At 55.7% G+C, this 12,509-nt stretch overlaps 1 protein-coding gene across 1 annotated transcript; it reads right to left on the bottom strand.

Annotated features, from left to right (window-relative positions):
• Nucleotides 1–510: 510 nt before the first annotated feature.
• On the bottom strand, nt 511–10,955 carry OTOP3 (otopetrin 3). Its single transcript, XM_060291219.1, has 7 exons — nt 10,943–10,955; nt 6,714–7,202; nt 6,487–6,623; nt 5,297–5,355; nt 4,896–5,014; nt 2,267–3,081; nt 511–1,081 (listed from the first exon to the last, which is right to left on the bottom strand). Exons 1-7 carry the CDS (start codon nt 10,953–10,955, stop codon nt 911–913), a joined length of 1,803 nt encoding a protein of 600 aa, XP_060147202.1. The 3' UTR covers nt 511–910.
• Nucleotides 10,956–12,509: the final 1,554 nt, after the last annotated feature.

The raw sequence follows: 12,509 nt of genomic DNA, 5'->3' as shown, positions 1-12,509 counted from the left end.
CCTCACCCTGGGCCTCACCCTGGGCACGGTTCACTGTTTGCGCTGGGCTCAGGGAGATGGATGGGCTGTCAGTGCCTGCCCTCCCCACCCGATGGCTCAGAGGATCGGCAGGCCTGGGGTGAGCGGCTACAGAAAGTCACCGGGGGCTCCGTCCTGGGGAGAAGGTGTGCTGGCGAGGGGTGGGGGGATGCGAGAGCCCCGGCTCCTCTTCCCACCTCCTCCCGTGCATCAGACAGGGGGAGGACCAGACAAAGGGTTGAGACCCCTCGTGGCCCAGAAATAGGACTGTCCCAGCCCTACAGCCCCGCCCAGGAGGACTGTCCCTTCCCACCATGTACACAGAGTGTCCTCTCTGTCCCCGGGAGCAAATGCCACGAAGCCCGAATCGATCAAACAAACAGGGTTTATGTCAGCGGGAGAGAGCTGTTGACCCCTGCCTAGCAGCTAATTAACCAGCTCATTAGGAGACAGGGTGTGTGGGGAGAGAAGGGCAGGGCTGCCTGCCCAGCTGCAAGCTTCCAGATGTCCTGGGCTGAGCTTGGACCATGCAGGAGGCAGACCCCCAAGGCCTGGCCGGGTAGGGGTGCCCCTCCCCAAACTCCCTGGAATCATTTAGGGCTGACCGTCCCCGAGAGTAGCTGTGTGGGCTTCCCGGGGCTGCGCTGATTGTGGTGGCGAGCAGGGGGCAGGTGTGTGCTCAGTCCTGGGTGTGGGCCTTAACAGTTCAGTGTCCAGGTCCTGCCCTTGGCCTTGGGCTGCCGTGACCGCCCACCCCAGTGAGGATCTGGGGAAGAGGAGGCTTTGGGGAATCCAGGCTGGTCTAGGTCCCCCTGGAATGGGGCATCTGGGTTACGTTCTCCCCAGCCTTGGCACTTCGGGGGTGTGCAGGGGGTGGGTTTCTTGGGCGCTCTCAGGCCCCCAAGTAGACCTCCACCAGCACCCCGACGGAGTGCATACGGTAGAAGACGCCCAGAGGCAGGCCGAAGTTGACGATGGTGAACCATGTCCGGTAGCCATAGAAATCCTTTTCCAGCCCGTTCTCGAACTCGGGGTGTATGCCGAAAGCAGGCATCATCCACAGCTGGGGAGGAGAGGGCGTTGTTGAGTGGGGGAGGGGCTCTCCCGTCCCCCAAGGCCCTCAGCTCATGGAGGCCCCAGAACCTGCAGCTCCTGCAGCATACCCCCCACCCTAGCATCCCCTCACCCTTAGGCTTTCAGAACCAGCCCCTCTCCCCCTATATCCCCCTCACCCCATCCCACAGAAGGCCTCAGCCCCCTCCTTGGCCTGCCTGGGGCCAGCCTAAACTCCAGCTGGATCCTGAGACCCCAGGCTGCCACCACCACGGTACAACCTGCTCCACCTGGGCTCCCCTGGGCCCTCATTTCCATCACCTTTTTCTGCTCTGGGTTCATTCTTCCGCTGTCATGACTCTCTGCCCGCTCCACCCCGACCCTGCCTCCTGTCCAAATTCTGCCCGTTTCTCAAGGCCCAGATCAAACTTTCACAAAGCCTTCCTTGGCCACCTGGGCCCACACTTCCTTCTCTGAGCTACGACCACACTTTGGGGCCAATTTATTACTTATGCTCTGTCTGGACCAGAGGTTTTCACCCTCTGAGGTGTTTCCAGCACAGCTATTACCATCATGGGCTAAAACCACCTGGAGTTGTCCCGGGACTGCCACTTGCAGGCTTGTGGGAACACGGCAGGTCAAACATAAGGCTCAGTTTGCTCATCTGTTAAATAGGGACAGTAATAGTGCCTGTTGCATGGAGTGAGTGTGACGATTCAGAGAGATGCACGGGAAGGTGGACTTGGAACTTAGCGGCCGCCGGGCACCGAGCAGCCATCGTCAATACCTCCCCCTAGAGATGCTTTAGATAACCAGGCACCTTCTGATCTCTTCCTTTGACTCAAGTCAGCGGATCATTAATGATTTGGTAATTCTCTAACTGGGCCCCCTGTGTCTCCTCAGCTAAGCTCCCCGAGGGTAGAAATCCTATATGTATGTTTGTAAATAGCACTTAGCTACATGCTTGGCACATTCATTCATGCCAGGCACCTTGCAGGGAGCTGGGGGACACTCCCTACTCTCAGGCAGCATCAAGCTAGTTGGAAAGGGGCCTGTGTCCTTGACAATCAAAGGGACAAGCCAGCCGCCCTCGGGACAGTCAATGCACAATCCCTTGATCCATCCCTTCCTGAGTGAGGATTTCTGGGGCCTCCTTGCCGGCTCCACTCCCGTGCCTTCCAGCCCCGCCACTCACTGTGATGTTGCAGAGGATGAGGAAGAGTGAGATCTCCTTGAGGGCCCGCCGCTTCCAGTTGAAGTGGCTGTAGGAGTGGATGTAGGCCAGCGAGGCCTGCCGCAGGTCCTGGCCCAGCTCCAGCAGGGAGCCCCTGCGGGGAGGCTCGGCCTCCCACTTCCCCGCCAGGCTCTCGGGAGCTGCCTCCCAGAGTGGGCGCCGGTGCAGGCCCTCGATGATGAAGAGGTTCTGGGCTATGTGCTGCAGGATGAGAAGCAGCGAATAGGCCAGGATGAGGTGGTTGAGTAGCTCGTGGGGGCGAGTGGCCACGATGGCCACGATAGAGAAGTAGGAGATGCCCATCTGGCCCAGCGCCGCGCCCATCAGCAGCACCACGTCCAGGCTGCGGGTGGGGTTCTTGAGCGTGTCTAGCTCTCGCTCCTCCAGCCCATGGATGGCCATGCCCGCCAGGCACGCCAGGCTCATAGTGGGCAGTGCGGCTGCATGGAAGCCGTAGTAGATGGTGAAGTACTGGCGCGCGATGACAGGGCCACTTGCTTGGATCTGGAAGAGCACGAAGACGCACGTGCCTGCCACCAGGACCAGCAGGCCCAGCACCGGCCCTACGATGGCCCCGTGCAGGTGGAAGGGCGGGGTGCCGGGGTGGGAGCCCGTGTGGGGTGTCAGGCGGCGGCCCACGTTCTTCCACATGACGAAGAGCATGCCACAGCAGATGAGGGAGTACTCGGTGCTGAAGGGGTAGAGCATCAGGTAGCCCTTCTGGAAGACCTCACACGCGGTGACGTTGAGGCACAGACAGGTGTTGGTGTTGTTGCCTGGGAGGGGGCAGGGCAGGAGGGGACGTTCAGGTGGGCTTTGCTCTGAGGAAACCAGATGCACAAATCAATCTGTTCACCTCCTGGGTTATGGCAGAGGCGGAAGGGACCCAGCCACCCATTTTACAGATGTGGAAACTGAGGCCAACAGAGAGAAGTCAGAAATCACAGGATGGTCCTTCTTTTTTTTTTTTTTTTTTGTGGGACCTTAGTTCCCCGACCAGGGATCGAATCCGTGCCCCCTGCAGTGGAAGCGTGGCGTCTTAACCACTGGACCACCAGGGAAGTCCCCAGGATGGTCATTCCTTGACAAAGGGATTCTAGACCTCAAGTGCCAAGCTTGGGTAAAGCATTTGACACATGATGTCTTTGGCGCCAAATTTGACACATGATGTCTTTGGCACCTCTACAGATTACTTGCTGAGCACAGGGGGAAGCCTGTAACCTTATACTGGGGGGATCTGGCTGACACACCACGACCATCAGCAGCGTCCACTGTGGGGCAGACATCTCGCCTTGTGATGAGGCGCCCTGCAGAGCCCTGCAGAGCGCACAGTATCCCCTGTGGAATGTTGGTGTCCAAAATGCTCAACCCAAATCTAATCAACACTTTGGTCCATACTTCCTGTTTCTAGGAAAAGCAGGGGATTTGGGAACAAGTCAAATGCCACCACGAGGAAGCAACCTGACAAATCTCAATGTCATTAGGGGAAAAGAGACTGAACTGAGCCACCAAAGGTACTGCACGTTTGAACAAACCATCTTTAAAAGACATTTCATGGGCTGATGGGAGAAAGTCGAACATAGATTGATACAGAGGATGGAGATGAAGTTAAGGCATTTTGTTAGAAATTACAATGGCATGTGTGCTAATGTAGGGAACGATATGATTTTAAAGACGTGCATACTGAAATATTCTGAGATGAAATGCCAGTATTTCTGCAACGTAATTCAGCAAAAATATTGGAATGAATATGGCAAAATGTTAATAATTCTTACATCTAGGTAATGGGTATGTCCTGTTCTTCTACTCATCTGTATGCTTGAATTGTTTAATAATAAACAATCCATGATGTCACTTGCCGAAAATTCTCTTTGCACAGGTCTTCTGAAAAATGGATCTGGAGCATAAAGAATGCCCACGGTATACAGGCATGCTGAGATTTACGCAATGGATGTGTGAATGCATGAGTCTGCTGGGAAGGCTTGGCTGTACACAGGTCAGGATGGTGATGCCACCCGGGGCGGGGGGAGGTGGATACATACAGGTGTGGCTGAATCCCACAGACGGAAATGTTCCCATGTCGGTTTAGGGGACATGGCCTCTAAGGGCAGACTGACAGGTAGGGCACTGGGTACATGGAACAGTCCAGGGAGTTCTTTCTGCCCAGAAACCTTCTGTTCTTCCTTATATGTCCAGGTACCTACAACTGTGTTAGGAAGACATTCCTTTCAGTCTTGAAGGCTTTTTAGTTTCTTGCAAGTAAAATGCAAATACCAGGGGTAGAGTGCATACCTGGGCTTATCAGTGAATAGCTCAGCCAGGATTAGTGGTTAGCTTACTGATAGCTAGACGGATGCCTGGAGCGGGCTTGCAGAGTGCCAGCACCTGATGGGGCAGGCCCAGAATGGGGGCAGGATGGGTACCATTGGCAAATGTCAGTTTCCGTTTAGTCGTGATCTGGTCTCTAGAGCTTTCTCCCAACTCTGCAGAGTCATTGAGCCTCACCTGTTGGAGGGAGTGTAGCGTGCACGCATGTGTGTGTGTGTGTGTACATTCAGCGATTGGGGGGCAGTCATGGTCTCCTCTGTACCTGAGAACTTTTCCATGAGGGCGCTGAGCTCGGTCTCGATCTCATGGTGCATGGAGTCGTTGGTGACGGCCAGAAGCCACAGCAGCAGATTCGTGGCCAGCGTCAGCATCAAGCCACACCTGGAGGAGGTGCTATACTCTGCCACACAGCCTAGCCGGCTTCCCGGGTGCCCCACGTTCACCATCACTGCCTTTGGGGTGACCACTCTCTCCCAAAGCCAGATGCCATCTGCCATTAGAACTTCAGGAGGGGCAGCCCTAGGGGCCACCCGGGACCCATTCCCAGACTAACCGATAGCCCCAGGGCCACCCTGTCCAGGGAAGCTGTTGGGGGGCCAGCATGAGTGGGGGACAGGGGTATCCCAGGAGTTGTTGGAAGGAGAGAAGATGCCCGCATCTTACCTAGTGAAGTTGGTCTGGATCTGAACGCAGTCCTTAGAGTGCTTCCAGAGCACCCAGGTCTGAAAGAGAAAGGGCCTTGAGCCCAGGGGCTAGGGGTGGGGCGAAGGTTGGTGGTGGGACTATGGGGCATGTGTTCCAGTTGCACGTGTGTATTTACAATGGAAGGGACAGTGAGGAAGCCTGGGTTGGATTTGTGGCTCCAGGGTTTCCTTGCTGTGTGGTCTTGGGCCAGTGGAAAAACATCTCTGAGCCTTAGTCTCCTTGGCTCTAAAATAGGACTAAAATGTCCATCAGGGGAAAGCCTACTTATTGGGGCAATAAAAAGGATGATGCAAACACAGAGCACAATGCCTACAGATCAGGAACTCAGGAGGGACTTGGAGATTCATGAAGAGTAGCTCTGGGGACTTCCCTGGTGGCATTAAGAATCCACCTGCCAATGCAGGGGACACGGGTTTGAGCCCTGATCCAGGAAGATCCCACATGCTGCAGAGCAACTAAGCTCGTGCACCACAACTACTGAGCCTGTGCTCTAGAGCCTGCGAGCCGCAACTACTGAGCCCGTGTGCCACAACTCCTGAAGCCCGCGCCCCTAGAGCTTGTGCTCCGCAACAAGAGAAGCCACCGCAACGAGAAGCCCGCACACCGCAACAAAGAGCAGCCCCTGCTCACCGCAACTAGAGAAAGCCTGCGCGCAGCAACGAAGACCCAATGCAGCCCAAAATAAATAAATTAATTAATTAATAAATTAATTTAAAAACCTTCTTTAAAAAAAAAAAGTAGCTCTGTAGGGCTTCCCTGGTGGTCCAGTGATTAAGACTCCATGCTTCCAATACAGGGGGCCCCTTGGTCGGGGAACTAAGATCCCACATGCCGCTCGACCAAAAATATAAATAAATTGTATTAAAAAAAAAAAAGAGTAGCACAGTATATCCGGGGGTGTAGAGTTAGGTACACACAGGTACGTACAGGCAAATGTACCTATAGGTGCCTGCGTTTCAGTGGCGCAGTGTGTGTGTGATGCTGACACATGTAGGTAGCATGGGTGTGGGCACACAGAGGCACGTGGAGGGGCGCTGTGGTGCGTGTGTACAGACTCTGGGCCGTGTGGGTATTTGCTGACGTGCCTGTTTCTAGGCATAGGCCGGGGCGCGTACGCACGCGGTGAGGGGGTGCGAGAGGCGGGTCACCTGGATGCCAATGAAGATGATCTCGACGGCCGGGAAGATGAGCTCCAGCTGTGACTTACAGCGGATGTGGCTCATGCCGTAGCCCACGCGGAAGACGTTGAGGCAGATGGCGCAGCTACCAAAGAGCACCAGGGAGCCTGGCCGGGCCAGGGGGCCGTTGGCACCTCCCCTGGAAAGAGCCCTCCCTCCCCACCCCTCTGCATCCACCCAGGCGCCCCGACACTCACCGCGCACCCAAGCGGGTCCTGCGTGCGGGTCCCGGTGGAGCACGGCTTGCGGCCGGCGGGTGGTCCTGGCGGTGTAGTAGAGAAGCCAAAGGAGGGCCAGGGCCTTCAGCGTCGCCAGCAGGATCCACACATCCCCCAGCGTGATGGCCACGTTGTTGAAGATCATGCTGCAGATGAAGGCTCCGCCCAGGAACACCATGTTGAGGGCCAGGAGCCCCGAGAAGAGCTGCCCGGCCTTCTGGGCCTGCCGGTCCCGGCGCAGCAGCAGTGAGAAGTGCCGCACCAGCCAGGACCTGCTGAGGGGCGAGGCGGGGGCCCTTGTCTGCTCGGCCCCCGTGGCCGCGTGGTTCTCCTTGGCCGGGGTCTCTCCAGTCTCCTGTGCTTCTGGAGAGGCCATGGGTGGAGCCTCAGTAGGGGCTGGGGAGGGACACAGGGTTCCGGTTGGCTGCCAAGCCGTCCTGGGCTCAATTCCGCTTCTGCCTCTAAGCGCTGTGGGACCTAGGCGAGCTAAGCAACCTCTCTGGTCAGGACGTTGGAAATAAAAGCAGCTGCCCCATCTGCCTTACGGGACCCGAGAAGATTCAAACAGACCAGGGGATATGGAAGCCCTTTGTGCTCCACATAAACATAGGGTTTATTTCGACTGGCTTGAGGACCGCCTTCCCCCCACCCCTACCCTCCTGCATCAGTGCTTGATCTTAAGGTGGAGTAATGATGTCTGTCAAGGCAGCCAGGGGTATCTGCACAGTGCTTGGCCACTGGGCAGTTTCCAGGGCTGTGACGTTTCACCACCAAAACGCAGTTTGTGCCCTCTGTCTTCTGGAAGGAAATTCACTCCTCAAGTCAGGGAGAGCGAGTAGGTGTCCTCTCTTGTTCCGACTCTGATTAGTTGGGCAATGGTTGCCTAGAGTGTTGGGTTGAGAAGGACCCTGAGGCTGAGCGTGGGCTTGGTGAGAAAGAATGCTGTGATCTGAGATAATACTCTATTTTGCGTACATATGGGTGTATATAAAATTACTTTTTAAAGAAGTCTTTTTATTGAACTTGTTACAATATTGCTTCTGTTTTATGTTTTTTGATTTTTGACTGTGGGGCATGTGGGCTCTTAGCTCCCTGACCAGGGATCGAACCCACACCCCCTGCATTGGAAGGCAAAGTCTTAAGCACCGGACTGCCAGGGAAGTCCCTAAAATTACTTTTAAAAGATCTAGAAGACACCCATCAAGTTCACAACAGGAGTTTCGTCTGGGAAAAGGAGGAGGGCACTAGAATTGGGAGAAGTTTAACGTTCTAGTTTTTTTTTTTTCTTAAAAAAAAACACATTAGTGGGACTTCCCTGGTGGTGCAGTGGTTAAGAATCCGCCTGCCAATGCAGGGGACATGGGTTCGAGCCCTGGCCCAGGAGGATCCCATATGCCACAGAGCAATTAAGCCCGTGCGCCACAACTACTGAGCCTGTGCTCTAGAGCCCGTGACCAACAACTACTGAGCCCACGTGCCACAACTACTGAAGCCCGAGTGCCTAGAGCCCGTGCTCCTCAACAAGAGAAGCCACCGCAATGAAAAGCCCGTGCACCGCAACAAAGAGTAGCCCCCGCTCGCCACAACTAGAGAAAGCCCACGTGCAGCAATGAAGACCCAACGCAGCCAAAAAATAAACAAACAAACATTACTTATGTAATTAAAGTTAATTTTATAGCACATTAAAGGTTTTAGGAAAAAGTTCTGAGATTGATTGACAATGTCTGCCATGAGCATGGGACACGTTGGGATGAGCATGAATGCCATGACCTTGACTTCCTTTTTTCTTTGGCTGTGACGCACAGCTTGTGGGATCTTAGTTCCCTGACCAGGGATTGAACCCGTGCCCTCGTCAGTGAAAGCGCAGAGTCCTAACCGCTGGACTGCCAGGGGAAGTCCCATACCCTTGACTTTGATAGAACTGACTTCCATCTGTACCCTCCGTCAACTCCTTGAAGTCTCATGAACGTACAGCTCAACATGGGGAACACCATCCTGACCCTTCTCTTTCCCTGAGTGTCTCCTGCTACTTTCTCACTTGCCCCGAGCTTTCATTCAGGCCGACCCCTTTGTTACCCTTCACTTGGACCCAGATCTTGGGTCACCCCATACCTGCAGCTCAGGACCCCTTCCTGGAGTCCAGCACACTTCTCCCGTGGGCCCTTTGAGTACTCATAACGCTGCACTGGAGTGCAGGGACGCCCCACTGGTCTGGGTGCTGTCCTGGTGGGAAGGTTCCTTCACCACCCCCTGCTGTCCCAGGTGCTCTCCCTTGGTCCCGCTGCTGCCCTGGCATCCCTGGTGCTCTGGGCTCAGGGTCCTAGGGGCTCAGGGTCCCAGGTGCTCCCCCTTTTCCAGGCTGCAGGAGGCCTGCTTTCTAATTCACTGTCTCAGCAAGCGGAGACTCCATCCCCATGTCTCCCAGCAGGGAACCAAGTGTCTGCCTTGCCTCTCCCCTCATCCCTGTGCATTCCAGCTCAAGGACTGCTCTGAGATTTTTCTTTACCACAAGCACTACCCTGGTCCACGGCTCCCTCTTCTCTCTCCTGGACTGGCCTCCCTACCCACTGCGCCTCTCCCCTACTTCCCCTGCAAAGGCAATCACTGTTCTCACTATAGAGTCCAAACTATCTAGCATGGCCTGCCTGGCCTTTCAAAATGAAACAAGGCAGCGTATGTTTAGTATGGGCTTGGGGTGCACAAGGTGATCAAGGCAGGGTAGCCGCTGTTGCTTCCTGGTCTGGTCTTAACTTTCCTCTCCAGCCCTGTGTTCAGACCCCCACTCCCTTGCCCATGGGCCATATGCCATCCTGATGCCTAGTTCCTAGAATGCCCCTGCTTTTACTCACTTCCCTGTCTTTGCCCACACCCTACCCTTTGCCCATGGTGCCCACCCACTTGCCCCTTGGATGACTGCGGTTGTGTCCTCAGGACTCAGTGGAGCCCCACCTCCTCTAGGAAGCCTTCCCTGAACCCCCTTGCCAAGGCTGGACTAGGTGCCCCTCTTGGTACCCCCACTGCACCCATGCTTGTTGCTGAAGCATCCCCTACCATGCTCTATTTTATGTGATGTTTTTTAAGTTTACTTCTTTTTTAATTAATTAATTAGGCTGCGCCGGGTCCTTAGTTGCAGCATGGGCGATCTTTTTTTTTTTTTTTTTTTAAATTGCGGCACGCAAACTCTTAGTTGCGGCACATGGGATCTAGTTCCCTGACCAGGGATCGAACCTGGGTTCCCTGAATTTGGAGTGCGGAGCCTTAGCCACTGGACCACCAGGGAAGTCCCATATCATGCTCTATTTTATTTATTTATTTTTTAAATTTAATTTTTTTTATACAGCAGGTTCTTATTGGTCATCAATTTTACACACATCAGTGTTCATGCTCTATTTTAATTAGCTGTGCTTTGCTCTGTGTCTCCCTTTGGACTCTGACCTTTAGACTATCCCCCTGTGTAACCACCAGAAGACCCTCGGCACACGTGGCTCTAACATGCAGCCTCTTCAGGCCCCCATTCTCCAATGTGCAACCTGCCCAATGTTTATACCTCCTAAGGTCCTCTTCTGGGGCAAATAGAATAATAAAACTTGGTACTCTTTTAAAGATTCTACCAATGATTCCCCCCTTCCCAGTCTTCCACATCATTCTTGCTCCAGTTCTGTCCCCTCCTTGTCCAGCCCCCTTGTCACACTCTAGGCACCTCCTCCCCACATTCATCCAGGCCCGGCCAGAGTACTCCCCATGCCTCATGTAGCCTCGTGCCCCCCCACCCCGTCACTCCTGCAGCCTGTTCTTCCTTCTGCCTCTCCCGCTACCCTCCACCAACGGCTCTTGCCCATCCTCACCACCCATCTTAAGCGCTTCTCCTGGGAAGACGTCTCCCTTTGCCCAGACATCTATCGAGAGCGGGTGTGCACTGCTGTGAGTGTGCCTGGTGGGCAGCGACCAGCTCCTGCTTACCTCATCCCCCACATATGGCACAGGGAGGACACTGAACCAATATTAGCTGACTGACTCTGGCATTTTCTGGGGACATTTCAGCACCAGAGTCATGGACAGAAACCCTTCCCATCAAACCCTTTGCATCCATCCTGGCCCAGTGAAGGCGACTTTCCAGATGATCTTGGTCTTTCTTCCCAGGCTCCCCCACTCAGGTTGAGCACATCTGAAGCTTACAGGGACACCTCCCTGCTCCTTTTCTCCCAGACCTGACTGCCCCATCTCGCCTTCCCAGAATCTTCCCCAAGGCAGGAGGACAGCCTAGTGCCGAATCCTGGCGCTTACTACCTGTGTGATCTTGGTCAAGCTATTTAGACTCTCGCTGCCTCAGTTTCCTCATCTGTAAACAGATACACGACTATGGAACAGTACCCGTTACATAGTAGATGTTCAATAAAGATTTCTTGAATGAATAAATGAAGGAATTAAGGCATAATACCTACCTGATGGGGATTTTTCAAAATTAAATGATTTAACACATGTAACTGCATGTAGAGACATGCCTGGCATAGAGAATGCTCTCAGTGTTAGCTGTTTATGCATTTCCTTCCTGTTCTGTCCAGGTCCTGGAGAGGCCGGAACGGTCGAGATTATTGGCGAATTACAGGGGCAGGTTTTGATTGGACTGCAGGCCTAGAGAGGACCCTGGAGGACAAGGTCCTGTCCTCCAGGGTCCTCACCTTCACTATCTTCCCCGCGCCCACCCCCAGGGTCCAACCCTCCCTCGGCCGCTAGAGGGAGCGCTCAAAGTGGAGGATAGGGTCCTCCGCTGAGGAGGGTGCGGGGATGGGCAAGCAGGGGTCGCGGGAAGAGGGTGAGGGCTCCCTGACTGACAAGGAGGAATCCGCCATCCTCTGGCTCGCCCCTCCGCGCGACGCCAGTTCAGGGGAGGGCCCGGACACCAAACTGGTTTGTGGGTCGCGATTAGAGCCAGTGATGAAAGCTGCAGAGCCGTCGGGGCGCGGCGCCTGGCCGGATCCGTGTGGTCGCAGAGCTACGGGATTCCTTTCCGAGCTACTCGAGGGACTGCGAGGCCTGGGACAGGCGCCACACGGGTGCCTCTGACTGGGCATCCCGGCAACCCAGCCCCACACCCCTTTTTCCAGCCGTCCGGGCTTTTAGCTTCTTCCCGGCTTCGGCGCTCTCTTTCCGCTGTGCGCGCTCGGACCCGGCTAAGGCGCGGGGAGGGGGGGGGTGCCCTGCTAACCCCTGCGCGCACCCCGCCCGCGGAAAGGAGACGGGGTGCAGAGCCGGGGTGGGGGCAGAGGGGGGCCGCCGTTCGGGTCACCAAGGGTTGACCTTCCTCCCGTCATCTCGCCCTCCCGCCCCAGTCCCTGCAGCCCCCGGTCTCTGACCCTCGCTTTGGGAGCGGAGTAGGTGTGAGTGTCGAGGATGGGCTCTCGGGAATGTTCCTCCAGGGGTCAGAGGGCGCTCCCGGCCGTAACGGCGCCGCCGGGGAGCCTTACCTGAGGCCTGGGCAGGCATCGCCGCCGGCTGACCACCGCAGCGCGGATCGTCTGTCCGGGTGAGGCCCCTGCGCCGGACCGATGCCCCCGACGCCCTCCCTCCGCGGGACTGCGCAGCCGCCTCTCGGGCTCCGCGGCCCATTGATTTTTCTGTTGACTTTGGGGCTCTCATTAATCAATCCTTCGTTAATTACCCCGCCGGGGGCTCCCCGGACAGCTCAGCCAATAACGAGGCGGCTGGACAGGCGGGCGGGGCCGGAGGCGGTGCATGCCTGGGGCTCTGGGTCAGGGGACCCACGAGCAGGCCCGC

The sequence above is a fragment of the Globicephala melas genome, chromosome 20, assembly GCF_963455315.2.
Source record: "Globicephala melas chromosome 20, mGloMel1.2, whole genome shotgun sequence".
NCBI classification, from domain to species: domain Eukaryota; kingdom Metazoa; phylum Chordata; class Mammalia; order Artiodactyla; family Delphinidae; genus Globicephala; species Globicephala melas.
Note: the sequence above shows the minus strand (reverse complement) of the source record. Positions and strands in the feature narration are given on the sequence as shown.

Bases quoted from the DNA above. Each gene is read 5' to 3' on its own strand.
- OTOP3 (XM_060291219.1), bottom strand. The intron at 3,082-4,895 runs GTACAGAGGAGA...GCCCCCTCCCAG, and splicing joins CCTCATGGAAAAGTTCTCAG to GCAACAACACCAACACCTGT. The intron at 1,082-2,266 runs GTGAGTGGCGGG...TCTCCTCCCCAG, and splicing joins TCATCCTCTGCAACATCACA to CTGTGGATGATGCCTGCTTT.